A 19259-nucleotide genomic window follows, 5' to 3' on the forward strand; every position below is an offset into this window, starting at 1 on the left:
AGTTCTACTTTTTATGGGGGGCCATGAACTTAACCTTCCTCAAGTTCAGTTTCCGCATTTGTAAAACAGGGACAGTCATGAGAGTTCTGAGGATAAATAAAAACATGCCTGCGAGCCCATTCCCACAGTGCCTGGGCCCACACTCAATACAGGTTAGGACCTCTTTTCCCTCAAACACCAAGCATCAAGCTCAGGTGCTGTGTTAGACTGGGAAGACCTTCCCTCACCTCCAAGTTCTAGAAACCTACTTTAAAGCATGAGTTTTTGAGCAAGTTTGCATTGTGGTGGCCATTCTAGAATTTTCATATTGTCTTTCTACTGCTTTCTCTCCAAGTCAAATGTTTCATCTTTTTGGGACTGGTAGATGGGGCTCTTTTAGCAGGTACAAAACTGACTTTTAAGCAAAGGATAGACTCTTTGCGTAAAATTTAAAAATTTTAAAAACTAACAGAAAAGCTCAGTTATCCTGGGCAAAATTCTTCTGGACACTGTTGGAAATGAACGCTTCATGTAGCAATCCAGATTCATTTACTGCAAAGGCTTCACTCTCCAGGCAGCCACAGCAGGAGCGAAGGGAGAAGCAATGTGAAGACACTCTGAGGCCATAATCTTATGTGAACAGAAACTTTTGTCATGAATAATAAATACAGAAAATTAAATGTTTGATAAGTGAGCATGTATCCAAGTAGACAAATTTCCCTGGTGCTGAGCTTCCGCTCAGCTTTCTGCTCATCCTTGCTGATTTAATTCAATGAGCCGACCTGCAAACACAGCCAGCGTTCCGATGATACAGACGAGCATGAAGACTCCGAGGAGAATGTGGTCCATCACCATTGCAACATACTTCCATTCCTCGGCCGCCTGGGAGAGAGGAATATGTTAGAATTTCCGTAAGATGATCATGGACTCACGATGTTCGTGCTATCCATCATCTAGGGGCCCTTCAATCTGTTGATCATCCCTCCACTGACATTATGATCTTTATTTTTTAAATAGGTTATTCACAATATGATGACTTGCTAAGATGGCCTAGGGGGTCTCTGGGCACATCTTACGTCAGTAGCTGCCCCTTGAACGCCAACCTTCCCATCAAGCCAAACCCATCCCTCTGTGCTCGAGCATTTGACCATTTAAACAAGAGGGGCAGATCTCAAGCCACAGAGCTTACGTTATTGGACTCCTGGTCTGACTTCATGGTCTCTGCGATGTATTTGATGCCCTCAATGGCACTTTTCACCTCGGGGTGTTTGATCAGGGGAGAGTGGAAACCCATGGGTGGAGGTCCCGGCTTCCCAGAAATGTCAGAAATATCAATGTCTTCTGTAAAAATTTTTTTGTCTTGTTTTTCTCTGGATGGTCTTTTCATCGTGGAGAAGAACATGATATTTGGGATAGTGTCGATAAAAACCTATAACAAAATAAAAAAGAAGTCCATGTATGGGAATTATTGTCAGCAGGGCAAGCATCAAAGTCTGATTTTGCATAAGCAATGTGACCTTAGGCAAATCATTCAGCTTCTCTGGGCCTCAGCCTCTTTGTCCCTAAAACAAAAGGACTCTACTAGATTTTCTCAAAGCTTCCTCGTCTATCCTGAGACCTGTCAAATGACTAAGGCTAACAGAGATGATTCTGTAATGCCAGCAGCTTGCCACTGGAGGGAGCCTGTGTGCAGCTAGTGACTCAAGAAACCAATGAAGCTTAAGCTTCCAGACCCCCTGTAGGCACCCACTTCTTTCGAGGCCTGTGTCCTCATGATCAAAAGGTTAAAGAAAGGGCTCCTCCCACTAAAAAATATATATATAAGGTTCCGGCCCCACACTGTTTTCTTCTGTTTCTTGTTCCTGAAGAAATGCAGCATAGGTATTGCCAGGAGTCACTTGGCCTTTAGAGAAGCAGGGGACTGTCTCTCCTCCCAAAAGAATACATTGCAAGCAGTAGTTTCTCTGTCAATTCATAACAAGTCTTTTGCATTGTGCACAAAAGACTGGACGTTAGTGTCTCTGTGAAGATGTATAAAAGAACCAACATATTGGAAATGTTAACACATTTTAAAATTCAGTAATGTAAATATTTGAGACCAAGTTCCTCACTAAAACTTTTTGACAATCTCTCATCAAGCCCCCTCCCTACCCCCGCTCCCAATTTCTAGCCCTTATTCTAGTCTCAGCAGATGATTCTACCAGCAAAAAAATAAGCAGTCTGTTCACAAACTGGAAGACAAAAACAGACATCTCAAGATTTCAAAGCATTTGAATAAAAGGATAGTGATTTATTCATCTTCTCTAATCAAAGAGATTTTTAAGGTTGAGTTTGGAATGGGCTTTGTTAATTCTGGTTTTCTTATCTCCCTGGGGTGGTTGCTTGAGTTATTTATACCCAGTAAGAAGCCAAAGAAAGTTCCTTCCCCAAAACCCCTACAGCCCAGAAAGGACTTTCCGTTCCTAAGTGCCCACAAGGGTTACCTAGGAGGCCACTGGCCATACAGAAGAGTAGACCTGCGGATGCCTTGAGGGAGGGGCGGCCCTGTGCAAAGTGTGCCGGGGCCTTGCTCGCTCACCTTCCGCACCCACTCAGGCATGACGTGGGTGCTGGGGGAGCGGTGGTGCGTGTTGATGACGATGACGGTGATGATGATGGATGCGATGACGAACACCATGGTGAACAGCATGTACTTCCCAATCAAGGGCACTGCACTGGAGGTGGAAGGGATCAGCTCCACAATGACCAGAAGGAACACGGTTAAGGACAGCAGGACAGAGATGCTCAGAGTCATCTTCTCTCCTGGACAAAAGAAGAAACAAACACAACACACCTGTTATGGGCTAAATTGTTCTTCCACCCTAATTTATGTGTTGAAACTCTAAGCCCCAGCACCTCAGGGACTGTTTTGGAGATAGGGCCTTTAACGATGTAATTCAATTAAAATGAGGTCTTAGGGTGGGCCCTCATCCAATATGACTGGTGTCCTTATCAGAAAAGGAGATTAAGACAGCCACACACAGAGGAAAGGCCATGTGAGGACCCAGGCTGAAGACAGCCATCTGCAAGCCAAGGAGAGAGGCCTCAGAGGAAACCAACCCTGCTGACGCCTTGATCTTGGACTTCCAGCCTCCAGCACTGTAGGAAAATAAAGTTCTGTTGCTGAAGCCACCAGTCTGTGGTCCTTGGTGAAGGCAGCCCTAGCAAACCAGCACACCACCAAAACCCAAGGGTGAGAGGAATGTGACCGTCATGTTCTCAAGGTCTCGTTGTGGGGAATTTTTTCTGCAGAATTTCCTATGAGACCTTGGCACCTTAACTCTGCTGATGATGGCAAGTGGCAGGCGTTTCCATTAGAGGCTGCCAAGCAGGAAATTCTACTTCACCTCTTGCCCAGCATTCCGTTTCTTGGCAGAACTCAGGGAACCCAGGGAGGTTCTGGGTGGTAATCGAGACCCCAGATGGCAGTTTTTCCATCTGCAGCAGAATGTCTTAAACCTCACAAAACTGAACTGCAGCCTGGCCTACTCGTTACCCAGCAGATGGATGGGCAGCACAGAAGTACATGTATCTTTTTCTCATTGTGGGAGCAAGCTGCAAGACCAAAGCCGAGAAAGGACAAAATCAATGATTTCACACCACTCACTTTCTCATCTTCATCTAAGGGGATGATTTGGTTTTTTTTTCTTGTTTTGACTTTTTTTGTTTTTCATGCTAAGGGATGAGGGATTCCCCTTCCCCTGAATCTTTTCTCCAGGCCCTACAGTTTCAGGGTGAACAATTCCCAGATGGTGTCTTGGTTGGACAAGTAAACAAGAAAGCCAGGGGCTGGATGGCACTGGAATATTTTTGTGGGGATTGACCAGCTCAGATGCAGTAGAGAGACTTTGGAAGGGACTTTCCTTGGGATGGTCTTGGTGTTTGTGTCCTGGGAAACCCCTCGTGTGGCCCTGCTTTCCAGTGTGGAGCTTTTCGCATTCTGGATGCGTCCAGATGCTAGGAATATACACAGGATCCAGAGTGGATGCAAACAAGATATTGTCAGTTTCTGGTGGGTAGGAAAGTCTTCAAAAGTAAAAAAGAAAACAGAATTATAAATATAAAATATTGATCAAGGTACATCAAATTTCTTGATTAATGATAATAATGATAGCTAACAATTATCAAGCAGTCTCACTGTTCTAAATGCTTTTCAAGCATAAATCATTTAATATTAATAGAAACTCTGATTAGTTTCCATATTGCCCTGCCTAGAGTTTTCTCTCTTTAAGAAGCTTCATTTGATTAGAAAGGTGAAAAAATACTTGTTTGTGATCATTTGTTTAAGAATGAGTACAATCCCTAGAACATATGTTCTCTGGGGAAAATTCTGCCTTATTCTCTACCTTATCCCTGTCTTGTAACAGTTGTTTAAACGGTATATGTTGAGTGAGTGAATGTGTAAGTTTTTTTTCTTCTTGTTGGAAAGTTGGATTTAGACTTCTGTGGGGTTTTTTTTTTTTTTTGGCCTTCTGATAAAATTGTTATCTCTCATAAGTTTGAGGACCACCTTACCATCTTTCTTTTTTCCCTGCTTGTCTGCCGTAAATCATTTAAGAGCAGTGACTTGCTTGCAGGCATATGTGTTCCCTTTCCCCCTTTTCTGTAGATTGTTGGTGTCTGGTGAAATTATGTCACAGATGTGATTACTCAGTAGGAGGTAAGTAAGTTGTCCAGGCTGATATGGGAGAAAGAATTGCCACTTGGGAAGTATGGTGTTGTGTGTAAAGATACTGCCATCTGGAGGATAGATACACAAAAGCTATTTTCAAGGGGCAAGCCGTGGGCAAAGGAGGCAAGACCTGATTAGTCACATACAGCAAGTGACTTCATGGGGAACGAGGCATCGGTAGTGTCTGTGATCCACGCCTTACCCAGCACATTTCGGGGCACACAGCAGGTATTCAGCAAATAGGTGCTGGTGGTTATTCACTTAACCAGACTGAGCTATGTATGCGCATCTTCAGGGTCCCATTCAGCTCTCTGCCTGCTCTGTAGTCTGCCCCAGCTGGGATTTCACCACTGCACATGGCCAGTCAGTACACGCATCCTCCCAGGGATGATGATTTGGGTCCGTCTGCCTGTATTTGTTTATTAGCCGTGGTTATTTCTGGCTTCCCCCAAAATAGTAGCCCGAGATCCGTCAGGGTCAGCAGCTGCCGCCATGGCAGCTGCACCCACCTGAGTCTGTGGGCAGGTAGAACACCAGGCCGGTTAAGAAGGAGAAGAGCAGGCAGGGAATGATGACGTTGACGATGAAGTAGAGAGGCAGGCGCTGCATGACAAAGTGGTAGGTGATGTCCAGGTAGGGGGTGGAGGGGCAGCAGGCGTAGAACACCCAGTGCTTCCAGCCCCGGGACTCCTTGATCACCCATTCCCCACTCTCCATGAAGTTGCTTAGGTCTGGCTGGTCGCTTTCCTGAGAAGATGGAACGAAACTTTGAATTCCCAGCCTCCTCACCCTGAGGAGGGGGAGGGTTTCCTAATCAGCTGTGACAAGGCAACAGATCCCAGCACTGTCACATACCCAGGAGGGACCCTGGGTTACCTTCGCTTTGGGGTAAAATAAGGGGGTTTGGACTATTGGGATTCTCCATGTTGACTATACAGTCAAGTCACTTGGGAGCTTTAAAATATATTGGTGCCCTAGCTCCACCCCAGTCTGATTAAATCAGAATTCTTGGGCCTGAGCCTGGGCATAGAGAATTATTTAAGCCCCAGGTGGTTCTCTTATACAGTGCATCAAGAACCTTCCCAACCAATTGAGAACCATCAAACTAGACAATCCCCAAAGTTCGAATGGGTGCTGAGAGCCTATGGTAATGGAGGGGCAGAGTTGGAGACCTGAATCACGCTTTTCCTGCATCCAACCTCCTCACAGTTAGGTCACCACCTACCGGGTTGATGGCCACCACGGATCCGTCATAGGTCCAGGTGCCCAGCTTCATGCTGCAGTTCTGTTCGTCAAAGGGAAAGTGGGTGACGATGATCTCACAGTAGCTTTTAAAGATGGCGGGAGGTGTCCACGTGATGTGGCCAGTGTAGTCCAGGAGCACTTTGGTGAACTTGACAATGGCAAAGTCACCATCTGCACTACAATTGGGATAAAAGAGGAACAGGGATCCAAGTGACAGATGAGCCTTCAATTCTGCTTGGGGATGTTAACGGGAGACAGTTGTTAATTATTCAGGTGCTAATTATAGAAGCTTTCTTTTGCACTTCATCGCTTTTTATCTGTGGCAATGTTTTTCAAATTTGTCTGATAATAAGGGTCACTGGGGTGCTTGTTTAAAATATAGATTCCTGAATCTAAAAAATAATACAAGTGAATCTTTACAGAACAGAAACAGATTCACAGATAGAAAACAAACTTACGGTTACCAAAGGGGAGAAGGAGGGGGAGGGACAAATTAGGAGTATGGGATTAACGGATACAAACTACTATACTTAAAATAGATAAGCGGGCTTCCCTGGTGGTGCAATGGTTGAGAGTCCGCCTGCCGATGCAGGGGACACGGGTTCGTGCCCCGGTCCGGGAAGATCCCACATGCCGCGGAGCGGCTGGGCCCGTGAGCCATGGCCGCTGAGCCTGCGCGTCCGGAGCCTGTGCTCCGCAACGGGAGAGGCCACACAGTGAGAGGCCCATGTACCGCGCACACACACACACACTAAAGATAAGCAACAAGGATTTAGTGTATAGCACAGGGAATTATATTCAATATCTTGTAATAACCTATAATGGAATATAATCTGCAAAAAATCTGAATCTCTATGCTGTATACCTACAACTAACACAATATTATAAATCAACTACACTTCAATAAGAAATAAAACAAAATATAGATTCCTGAGCACCATCTAAGTGCTGAATCAGGATATCTAGGGATGAACCTGAGAATCCACAGTTTTAAAGGAATAACAAGTGACACGGATTCACTGCATCCCAGATTTTTCTTCCCAGTCCTCAGTAGTATTTGTGATGTCAATCTCCATGTATCCCTTCTCTGATATACTTTGAAAGTTAATTGAGAAGAAAAACAGGAATTTTAAATAAAAACATGTCTAGTGGCTCATTACGGTGACAAGCACGTTAAAGAAGGGGTCTATTACCTTTAAAGAACTATTTAGACCCCAGTGGGGTGGGGTCACAAACTCAGATGCTTCCAGGGCCACGCAGGCAAGGAAGGAGGGAGGGTTGAGCCTGGCATGGGGAGAGACCCTCTCTCCTCTGAGGAAGACACCACTCAGCTCTGCCATGGTGTCTGCGTGGGAGCAAAGGCTCCATGTTGCCTGATATCGGATTCTTCCTTGGAAGCTGGGAATCAAGACTTTTAATCCAAAGTTGCCACGTATGTATATATATATATATATATATTTTTTTTTTTTTTTTTTTTTTGCGGTACATGGGCCTCTCACTGTTGTGGCCTCTCCCGTTGCGGAGCACAGGCTCCGGACGCGCAGGCTCAGCGGCCATGGCTCACGGGCCTAGCCGCTCCGCAGCATGTGGGATCCTACCGGACCAGGGCACGAACCCGCATCCCCTGCATCGGCAGGCAGGCGGACTCTCAACCACTGCGCCACCAGGGAAGCCCCAAAGTTGCCATATTTTTGAATGTTGGATTTTTCTAGAGAAGTTAAAAATTCAGATTTTAATGTATTTCCCAATTTTCAAATGTTGGCAATAATTTCTCATTAAAAAAGGCAACATGGTAGATAGTAAAAAATAACAAACTATTTCTGCAGGTCTTGTTCAGTGGGTGGTCTGCTCATTCCAGAACAGCCTGCGCCCCAGGGCCTTGGCAGAGAGCAGGACAGTATAATAGGTGCTGAAAAGCGGGTGGGGTCTACCTTGCTGGGCTTTCAGGGACATGTGTTATATATTGTGCCTCACTTCATAAATCAAGAGATTTTCTTCTCATTAATTTTTCCTTGGGACTGAGAAGAGGCTCTATCCAGAAAACTATGCAGCTTGAGACCCTCCCAACAGAGCAGAGGGAAAAGACGGTCTGTCTCTCCTTCTAAGCAAGTGAAACAGGATTCTCTCCCCTATGAGGGTCTTTCTGAGTGAACTTAGCAAAAGGACCTGAGGATTTTAATTGTTTCCCTCAGATTCTCAGTGAAAGAGAAACTTAACTCTGAGAGATAGACACTCTGTCCCTATGAGCATACTTGTCCAAAAGTTTACACAAATGATTGTGTACTTTGACTCAAGTTTGAATCCCAGGTCGGATTGGAAAATATGTAATAAAATATCAAAGTTGGGGAGGGTCGTCTTAAAAGGTATCATTTCTGCTCACTAGCCCTGGCCACCTTCCCTGGTGAGTCTGCTAGAACGCACAGCCTGCTCGCTCCAGACACGTGCTGTAGAATGTCAGACCACAAATCCTCTAGGCCAGTGTTGAATGCTCCTGCCTGGGAAGGATGCTCTTTGCAACGAACATTCCCTGACAAATGAAGGGCGTATGATAATGAACGTGTCATTAAATTGGAGTGTCTTGAATCACATTATAATTTCACAACATGCAGTCTGTCACAGAGCCCAGTGGATGGGCTACATAGGCATCCCAGGCCATCAGCAGCACGCGGCATCTTGGGATGCTGTGAGGATGTGATGAATAACAACCCCAGGAGGTTCAGACCTATTGGTCGGAAGGACATTTAATTCCAAGGAACTCAATTATATGACGTTTGGGTTCCTTGGATAGTTGCCATATACCCTACAGGAGCTCTCAGGGATTAAATGTCCCCCACCCTGCAGCCCTGTTTCAATTTGGCTCTGATAATTGTTTCTATTCATAACACGAGACACCATATGGCACCCCTAGCATGTCAACTTGGCTCTTGGTTTTTAAGGGTTATTTAATGTGAACAGTGGTGAGACGCATGCCAAGAGTGGCAGCCCTTCCGTTAGGGCACTTGGGCTCCACCTGCCCCCATAATGTCGGCCTCCTCATCCTGTCTGTTTTGCTTACTTGTTATAAAGAACTAGGTCTGGGCGCCAGATCTTTTCCGATGGAATGTGAATTTTTTTCACGCCACCATAGTCGTCTGGGTTCCATTTTAAGTTGTAATCCACCCATTGCTAGAAATGAAGACATTTCGTCGATTAAAAATATTTTTAAAATCTAGGGTTATCAAGAGCTCTGATGAGCACGGTAATTCAGGTATGGACAGAAATTGTGTTCCAGTAAGAAGGGTTTGATTCAGAATTCAGTTTTCCCTTTAGTAACAAGTAAGAGCAAACACAGAGCACTGAGTACATGCAGGAACTGTTGTAGGCATTTTACCCATATTCATCATTTAGACCTCACAAAGTTCCCATGAGGTAGGAGTGATTATTGACCCCATTTTACAGGTGAGAAAACAAAGGTAGCCCCAAGTAACGCCACCACATGGTAGCAGATCTACCAGGTACACTGCCCACCTTAGGAAAGAACGACCCTATTTGGAATGTTTTCCTCAAGCAGGCAACATCATATTTTTAAAAAGTATTATATTTTCTTCTACATTATGAAAGAAACGTATACCCAATGCAGCAAATTTGGATAACACAATGTTGAATTGTCTCCCCCAAATTAATATGAAGTTCTAACCCCCAAGACCTCAGAATGTGACCTTATTTGGAGTTAGGGTCTTTACAGAGGTAATTAAGTTAAAGTGAAGTCATTAAGGTGGGCCCTAATCCAATATGACTGGTGTCCTTATAAGATGGGGACATTTGAAGACAGATACATATTCAGGAAGAAAGTCATGTGAACGTGAAGACAACCAATTCTGAGCAAAGCAGAGAGGCCTGGAGCAGGTTCTCCCTCACAAACTCAGAAGGAACCAATTCTGCCAACACCTTAATTTTGGACTTCTGACCTCAAAAACTGTGAGACAATAAGTTTCTGTTGTTTAAGCTGTCCAGGTTGTGACTTTGTTCCAGGAGTCCTAACAAATTAATACACACAGAAAAAGCACAAAGTACAATAAAAAATAAACACCAAAACATGATCCACAGTCCCACTACCCCAAAATATCTACTTTTAACATTTTGGTACATATCCCTGCTACCTAAATTGATTCCCTCTGGGCCCATGTTAAATTTCAGGTGAATAAAAACAACATGAATGCAATTATCTAGCTGAGTTACCTGTTTCAGACGAACATTGGTTGTCACGATCTGATTTACTTCATCCTGAAAAAAAGATAAGGCCCCATCTTTAGGAGGACAAGAGGGGAGCCAGGGGAGGATGCTCCAGGCTGGGAGGTGTAGAGAGCCTGGAGCTCTCTTGTCTCACCACGTTGATGAGCTGTATCAGCTGCAGGCCCACTGTCACCTCCACGGCCTTGCGGTGGTCTTCCACGGGCCGTACGACGCTGTTGTAGTTTTCAAATAGCTTTGCCACCAGGCGGGTCTCATGTTCGGAGCCCAGGACGAGGCCAGCTGAGACAGCAAACAACACACTCACTGTCAGAGTCTGCTCCCACCCTCGACACACACTGACTAACGTGAGTAACTGAGGTGTGGCCAGCTCGTGGAAGGCACGCAGGCCCCCTTGTTGAAGGGCTCCCTGATGCAGCTATTATTGCCTTGAATTCCTTTCCAAGTGCAGCTGCCAGTGTGGTCCCTTCCCAGTGGGGCATGCCAGATTATCATGCATTTGTACTTTGGACAGATGACATTCCTTCATCCAGCATCTGGCTGCATCAAGTTTGCTAGGAACACGCACACACAAGAAGAAAGGTCCACACAAAGTCGGTGTTGGTATTTCAGAATCTGGTCATGATGCAATGAAATCTCAGATTGGCTGGCCTCAGAGCTCATGATGCTATGAACAGCCCAAAATTGATGCTGATTCACACCCACTAGGATGTTATCCCATAATTAACAAAATTAAAATTGACAAATATTGGTGAGGTTACAGAGAAACTGGAATCCTCATATGTTGCTGGTGAGAGGTAAATGGTGTAGCTGCTGTGGAAAGCAGTTTGGTGGTTTCTCACACAAGTTATACACAGAGCTACCATATGACCTAGCAATGCCATTCCTGGGTATATCCACAAATGAACTGGTCATACAAAAATTTGTACATGGGGTGGAGGGTGTATAAATTAGGAGGTTGGGATTAACGTATACACACTACCATATATAAAATAGGTAACCAGCAAGGACCTACTGGGCATTACACTCAATATTCTATAAAGGAAAAGAATCTGTAAAGGAATATATATACATATATATATGACTGAATCACTGTGCTATACACTTGAAACTAACACAGTATTGTAAATCAACTATACTTCAATTTAAAAAAGAAACCAAAAAAACCCCAAAGCCAACAAAAAATGTGTACATGAATATTCATAGCAATATTTACAATAGCAATATGGTAGAAACAACCCACATGTTCATCAATGGATAAATGGATAAACAAATTGTGGTATATCTATGCAGTAGAATGTTATTCAGCCATGAAAAGGAATGAAGTTCTGATACATGCTACAGCATGAATGACTCCTGAAAACATTATGCTAAGTGATAGAAGTCAGACACAAAAGGGCACATTGTATGATTTCATTTATATGAATTATCCAGAATAGGTCAATCCATAGAACAGAGAGTAGGTTAGTGGTTACTAGGGACTGTGGGGACTGGGAAATTGGAGTGACTGCTAATGGGCCCAGGGTTTCCTTCTAGGGTGATGAAAAAGTTCTGCAATTAGTGATGATGGTTGCATAACGTTGTGAATGTACCTAATGCCACTGGATTGTGTACTTTAAAATGGAAATTTTATGTAATGTGTATTTTACCATGGTAAATCTTACATACTTATGTATTTTTCCATAATTTTTTTTTTTTTTTTTTTTTTTGGTGGTACGTGGGCCTCTCACTGTTGTGGCCTCTCCCGTTGCGGAGCACAGGCTCCGGACGCACAGGCTCAGCGGCCATGGCTCATGGGCCCAACCGCTCCGCAGCATGTGGGATCCTCCCAGACCGGGGCACAAACCCGCGTCCCCTGCATCGGCAGGCAGACTGTCAACCACTGCGCCACCAGGGAAGCCCTCCATAATTTTAAAAATAAAAAAATAATCACTGCTGATGGGCCCATGTCCCAATTAAGTTGCTAAGAGTGAAAACCACATGTTCTGCTGACCTGGGTTTGGGGCTCCTATTTGGAGCATGAATGATTCCAAGGAATCTTTACTACGTTTTCCTTCAGGATGGAGGGCAATATCATCCAGTATTCTCAGAGCCCACAGGCTTTGTGTGTTGAGCGTGATGTGGTCCTCACCAGCAGGCAGGCAGGCAGGCAGACATTCTCGCCTGAGATTCCGAGAAGTGGGCTGACTTGTCTGCGGTCATGCTGCTAGGGCAGAGCTGAAGTTAGAGCCGGTCATTCTGTGCCGTGCTCCTGTACTCACTTTTAATGTTATGAATGTGCTGGAAACTGTACAGTGACATGTGCCATTATTCCTATGAGAAAATGTGTTCCAAATTCCAACAAGTTCCTTATGAAGGATCTCTGTAACTCAAGCCTGCTGTGGTTTGGGGGTTGCCTGTTCAGGGCTGGGAGAGGAAGTAGACACACGATCCATTTGCCCGGATTCATGTAACCAGATCTCCCCTTTCCGCAGGTTATTGCTGAAACTACACTTTTTCCCTGGGCCAAGACAACTTTAAAAATGAAACGAGTGAGATGCTTTCCCTTTTTCCCCAGTTGTGTTAACCGATCACCACTAAGGCAGGTGATTGGTTTTTTATTTTTCTCCTTCAATCCTAAGTTTGGAAGTGTTTGTCAACAAAATAATTATTAAGTAAAAAGTAATTCCATTTTCTATCTTTATTGATCAACAAAAATAATAACTAACACACCCAACTTGTTTTGTGCCAGACATTCTTCTATGTGCTTTATGTGTACTAAGTCTTTCAATCCTCATAACTGGGTGTGGTATGTACTATCATTGTCCTCACTTTACAGATGAGGAAATTGAGGCCCAGATTTCATAAATGGTGGAGCCAGGATTGACACCCAGAGCCCATGCTCTCAACCACTATTTCTCATCCAGAACTTTATATCAGTTTGAAATAACCAATGCTATGGAATGAATTGAAACATTTTCATGCTCCCAAAAGTATGTGTTTTAATTAGCCTGTAGAGCTTTATTAAAGGTCCTGTATTTGTATTATCTTATTGAATCCTTATAAAAATTCTATGAGGTCAGTCTTTACTCCTACTTCACAGATGGGAAAGCTGAGGTCTGGAGAGCTGAGCCATGGCTCCCAGCTAGTTAGAGGTAGGATTATAAGTGGAGGCTGTCTGACGAGAGGGCCTGTGCTCTTTACCACCTCCCTAAAGGCAAATGTATCATGTCCATTCGGATTTTTGAAGGTTTCAGTATAGCTCAGATATCTTCATTATGACCTTCCTGGACTCTCTATATTGAATGCCTTACCTAGCCTACCTCTTCATTTCTAGTTTCCCAAATTTTCTGAACCTAAAAGGGTCTGTGCAGAGCTTTCATGTGGCATCTCCCCCAAACTACCTGCATTTGAGGACCCTTAGAGCAGCATGTTGTCCAAAGACCCAGGTCTTGCAGGTGCCCCACTGAGCCCCTGGGATGCAGCTGTCCTCTGTCCTCCATGCCTAGTCTATCCCGGGGCCCACCCAGCCCACAGTGGGAGCAATGGGGGACTGGCGTGGATCACTGAGTGCCTTGGCCACTGGGTTTGAGGTTATCGCTTTGGTGTTACCTTGGGCTGCTTATTTTTAAGTGACCGTTTATTCCAGTTTGACAGGAAGAACATACTAGAAAGCAACAGAGAGAGCAGATGGTCAGCATTCTGTGGCAGGAAAACTATGCAGGCCAACCCTAAGTTCTGCTAGGGAGTAGGGAGCACTGGGGAGCCAGGCACGGTCAGGGTTCCGGGGATACTCACTTCTTCCTCTGTACCCTTGCCAAGGCCAAGGGGCCTTGTGCCTTTCGTAATGAACTTCTAAGGAATTTCCAAGGAGGTCTCCATTTCTTAGACCACATTCGTTGGTATTCTTTTCTTTTTCCTCCCCAAAGCAGGGTAGAGTGATAGAAAACTTATAGGACCTGAACTCAGAATTCTAGGATTCTGTTCCCAACTCCAGTATGGTCTGGAGAATTGGACCATCTCTTCACGGATTCAATAAATCACAGTAAATACTTTCTTTAAAAGGCAGGATGTAAATTAATAAACACAGACAAACACATAATGTAATGTCAGAGTCTCCCTTTTCAGCCAAATCATGCTGGTCATCCCTATTCAGATGGTGGTAACATTAATTCATTCACATATTCGTTGAACATTTGCTGTGTGCAAAGCATTTTTTGAGTAGCTTTGAGGTTTTCCAACATGAATCGGATACAGATCCTGTCTTCCTACCTTCATGGACATTGATATTTTCCATTTATATAAATAACTGTAAACAAGCTGGAAAGTAATATGCCATAAGCAAGGTGGTAATGAAGTGCTTGGGATTCCTGAGCTGGGGGAGAGGAAAGGTTGTAATGAATGTGCTATAAAAATAGAACAGAGATCATTATGTGTTACGCTAACACGGGAAAAAGTGTCCCTCATTTTTGCCCCCAAAGGACTGAACCTAAGTAGGGGAACCCAGCCACAATTTTAAAGTGTTCTTTTGTACCATACTAGTCCAATCTGTATTTTTATGTGGGGAATAGCTTGGTGGGTTGGACAAAAGGAATTCTGTCCTGTTAATAGTCACCTTGGGTAATTCTTATCTCAACCTGGTACTGTGTTTCTTCCTACCTTTTCAATTTCAGGCTGTGTTTTCTGACCATGCACATAAAAAATGGAGTCTGATCACATTCCAAAGTTTGTACATGAAGTGACTTTGGGAAGGTCAGTCCATGTCTTTTAGACTCAGTTTCCCTATAATATAAATTTGAAAATGTTGGATTGCCTCATCTTGCTCTAAATTTCTGTTAACTATCCATGTGAATTGACACCAGCAAACTCTAGGTTTGATCTAAATACATATCACATACTTCAAAAAATAGCTAAACTTGCATTTTTGGAGATCCTTGGTGTCCTAAAAGATCTCTAAAGGATTTTTATATATAAACATATCACTTAAGAACTTCCATTGAGTGTGGTGTTTGCAAACACACACACACACACACACACACACACACACATACACACACACACCACCACCACCATCACCACCAAGCCAGCTTTGGTTTGATCGAGTCCAAATCCCAGAGGATATAGTTTATCAGAGTTTAGGCTATTTCCTTCAACTCTGCTATTGAAAACCATTTATAATAAAGCTCTTCACCTCTTTTGCCCAGAAGACCTGTGTTTGTCAGAGCAATATTAGAGAATAGAAATCACAGAATGTCAGTCGCCTTGTTTCTCAGTTGAGATGATATCACCAGTAAACTTTTATATGAAGCAATCAGCAAACATCTATTTCCCTCGACCGGAAGTTTGGGATTCAGGATAACTTTTCAGCTGCTGTGTTGTGACACATTCCAGAGTGGAACGCAGGTCAAGGGCTGTGCAAGGTTTTATGGTTTCAATTAAACCCAAACCTACATATAGTAGTGTCCTTAAAAAAAAAAAAAAGTAGGCCGTAATGCATTCATACGAATTTTTTTTTTAGCTTCAGAAGTTTAAAAAATTACAAAATATTTCATCTCTCATGGAGAGCGTTTAGTTACAGTTATGAAAAGGTTTCTCCCTCCAGCACATGGAGCTGTCAATCTATCCTCTTCATTATCAGAATTCTCCTAGAGCCATAAAAAGACTTGTTAACTATATTGCTTGTGATTATAAGTCACCCTTCTAAGTTCCTATAGTTGTTCAACTATGATAGCAGCTCCGGGATGGTAGAAGAGGTGCTGAATCAGATCGTACGGATTTACTAAGATGCAGGCACTGAAGGAAAGAGAGATTGCATGTCTACTTTGTAGCTTTTGATCAGGCAGCTCCTATTTTAATTGGATAACCCAACTAAAAATCTTTATCCACAAACCCAATCAAGCCAACATCGGTGAGAAACGGACAGAGCAGCCTGGGGCTGGTGAAGCCCTGCCATTCTGTGTTCCCATCAAAGAAGCAAGACTCTGGTTCGGGGGCTTCTAGTGCTTCAGCCTCAAAGGAGAGCCCTGCAGCCCTGGCACTTACCTGAGCAGAGGCCAAGGAACAGCAGGAGTGGCCGGGGCTCCATGGGCTAGTGGTGGGGTGTTCGCCTGGGCCGCTCTCTGGCTGGACACTCAGCTGCTGGAGGGTTTGGCAAGTGAGTGAGCTGAGCCAAGCTATTGTTTACACCACCTGTTTGTGGCAGTGACAGCTGGGCTGCCCGGAGCCCTGGAGCCCGGGGCTGAGGTCCTTACGTTATTGCAGGGCGGACACTTTACACAACTGCTGGACCTTTGACAAGTTGAGGGTGAACTGCACGGTGTTTTCAATGCACCATGAGTCAGGTCTTCATAAAAAAAAAAAAAAAAAAAACACGTGAGAGTAGGGAATGAATTATTTTGCCTGGTGAGCAACTCCCTCCCTTTTGTATAAACCAGAACCTCATCTGTGTGGATTGATTTGATCAGGGTCACTGGGTCTGAGTAGCTAGTCAGCTGTGTGTGTGTGTAAGACACTGATCATCCTAAATCACAAAAGTCCGCATTCTACAAAGAGGAAAATTTATTTGCTCTGGTTCCCTCTAGGCTGAGAATGCCTGGGGCTTCTGTGAGGGAATGAATTTGAGAAGAGTGGGGTTGGTGCCGCTGGAGAGCATTCCATGTTTGGTTGGGTTTGGTTTCAAACAACGGTGGCTTCTTCCATAAAACTGGTTTTATGATGGCCCCCGGAGTGGCTGTCCCCAGCCCTGTCTCTGTACCAGGCAATACCTATCCTGCAGTGCGCCATTAGCGACAGCAAACAGCTCACCTCCCATGTCCTGTTATTCAAGTGAGAAGTAATTAATGGGAAACTTGTCCCACTGCATAAGCGCCGTTCCAGGCTCCTACTTCCTGCGGTCATTCCTCTGCCTACTCTCACTCAGGGAAGCAAAGAGCAGAGTGCTTCAGTTTTTCAATTTATTTGTATAAAAAAAAATATCCGGGGCTTCCCTGGTGGCGCAGTGGTTGAGAGTCCGCCTGCCGATGCAGGGGACACGGGTTTGTGCCCCGGTCCGGGAAGATCCCACATACTGCGGAGCGGCTGGGCCCGTGAGCCATGGCTGCTGAGCCTGCGTGTCCGGAGCCTGTGCTCCGCAACGGGAGAGGCCACAGCAGTGAGAAGCCCACGTAATGCAAAAAAAAAAAAAAAAAAAAAAAATCCCGAAAGCCAGTCGTTAGTGATTGCTCAGTCAGAGAAGGATTTTTACCAAAATAGAAAAGGGAGCAGTTATTTAAAGACACCCTGCCGGTTCCTTCCTTGCTTCCTTCTCAAATTGAATCAGGTGAAGAAGCTCCCTCACCTCAAGCCCAAGAACAGCATCCTGGCCAATTCCCCCATTCCAGTGAGTCCAAAGAAAGAATTAGGGAAAGGGCTGGGAGTGTAGAGAGCTTAGAGTCTGCATTATTTATACATTTTTTACTTTAAATTGTGGGAGATGTGCTGTCAACAGAAAAATTGGTTCCCTCCTTTCACATAGCATAGCACTGTGGCTACAAAGCCAGGAATACATCCCTTCACCCTGCCCCTTACATCTACATGGAGCCATGGGACTGAGTTCTAGAAAATGAAATGGGAGGGGAAATTTTATGAGACTCACCATCCTCCCACTGGAGCTCATCCATGCTCTTCTAGTCTCTGACTGGCTGGAATGGACATGGAATGGACATGACCCCCAGGGTGACCTTGGAAACCACATGTTGAAGGGGGCTTTGCTTTTGATATCCTGAATCCTTGAATGACTCCAGGGAGGAGGGCGCCCCATTGACCTGGTTACCACCCAGCTCTATTTCATGAGAGAGAACAAAACTTTGACTGTGTCAAGCCATCAAAATTCTTGGGTTTATTTGTACAGAAGGTAGTTTTATCATTGTTAATACAAAATTTACTCCCTTGCATTGGGGATCTTAAAACATGTAGCACAGTGGGGAAGGTAAGAAAATTGGTACTGGAGGCAGAAAAGATGAAGATAATAGCAAATTACTTAATAAAACTGTTGTCCTGGATTTCTTTCTGAGCAAAGTATGTACCAAGCTGGTGGCTCTAGAAGAGGTTGGAAAACACAAAGTGAGTGTTACTTGTTTTGTTTTTTGGCCACACGGTGTGGCTTGCAGGATCTTAGTTCCCTGACCAGGGATCGAACTCACGGCCCCTGCAGTGGAACGGTAGAGTCCTAACCACTGGACCTCCAGGGAATTCCCAGTTCTTACTGGCTTTGCTTAGGGAGTCTGTACAAGGAAGAGTCAAGCTCAGGCAACAATTGGTTGGTTCAAGAACAGAAATGAAAGGGATAGGATGAGTCCAGAAATCTGGAGCCTTCCACTTTGAGCCCTAAGAGTAAGTGATAACATGGAGGAAAAAAAAAAAAAAAAAAGGCTCTGAGCAACAAAAGCCCATTAGGACTTCTCAATACCTGGTCTCACCACTGTAGCAAAAATCGTTTAAGGTTGCTCTCTTCACGCTCAGGCCAATTTCTTTCCCAGGGGGCTTCAAGATGGTTTCCATTAAGTTGGAGGAGAGAAGCCTAGGGGTTAGGGTGCAAAGAGGTAAATCAGGCTTGAGAATTGTGTCTGGTAAAGAACCTAGGTGTGCATACTGTCATGCGCAAATGACTGCAAAGAAAGATTTCAGAAGCTTACTAAATATTTGAAGGAATTGTATGGCCAAAGAACTCTGGTTTTATTAAGAGTTTTTTTTTAACGTCTTTATTGTAGTATAATTGCTTTACAATGTTGTGTTAGTTTCTGCTGTTTAACAAAGTGAATCAGCTATATGTATACATAATCCCCATATCCCCTCCCTCTTTTTTTTTTTTTTTTTTTTTTTTGAGGTATGCGGGCCTCTCACTGTTGTGGCCTCTCCCATTGCGGAGCACAGGCTCCGGACGCGCAGGCTCAGCGGCCATGGATCACAGGCCCAGCCGCTCCGTGGCATGTGGGATCTTCGTGGACCGGGGCACGAACCCGTGTCCCCTGCATCGGCAGGCGGACTCTCAACCACTGTGCCACCAGGGAAGCCCTATCCCCTCCCTCTTGCCCTCCCTCCCACCCTCTCTATCCCACCCCTCTAGGTGGTCACAAAG

The 19259-nt window shown here is 44.5% G+C and overlaps 1 protein-coding gene across 1 annotated transcript; it reads right to left on the reverse strand.

The window, feature by feature from the left end:
* Window positions 1-729: 729 nt before the first annotated feature.
* CHRNA1 (cholinergic receptor nicotinic alpha 1 subunit) lies at window positions 730-16229 on the reverse strand (the record flags this gene model as incomplete). The annotated part of the gene is made up of 9 exons (XM_082630399.1): window positions 730-861; window positions 1169-1408; window positions 2558-2781; window positions 5200-5437; window positions 5916-6111; window positions 8991-9100; window positions 10154-10198; window positions 10302-10447; window positions 16187-16229. The coding sequence occupies 9 exons, from the start codon at window positions 16227-16229 to the stop codon at window positions 730-732; spliced, it is 1374 nt and encodes a 457-aa protein (XP_082486525.1).
* Window positions 16230-19259: the final 3030 nt, after the last annotated feature.

The sequence above is a fragment of the Mesoplodon mirus genome (genome assembly GCF_964341445.2).
Source record: "Mesoplodon mirus genome assembly, chromosome: 8".
Classification (NCBI taxonomy): domain Eukaryota; kingdom Metazoa; phylum Chordata; class Mammalia; order Artiodactyla; family Ziphiidae; genus Mesoplodon; species Mesoplodon mirus.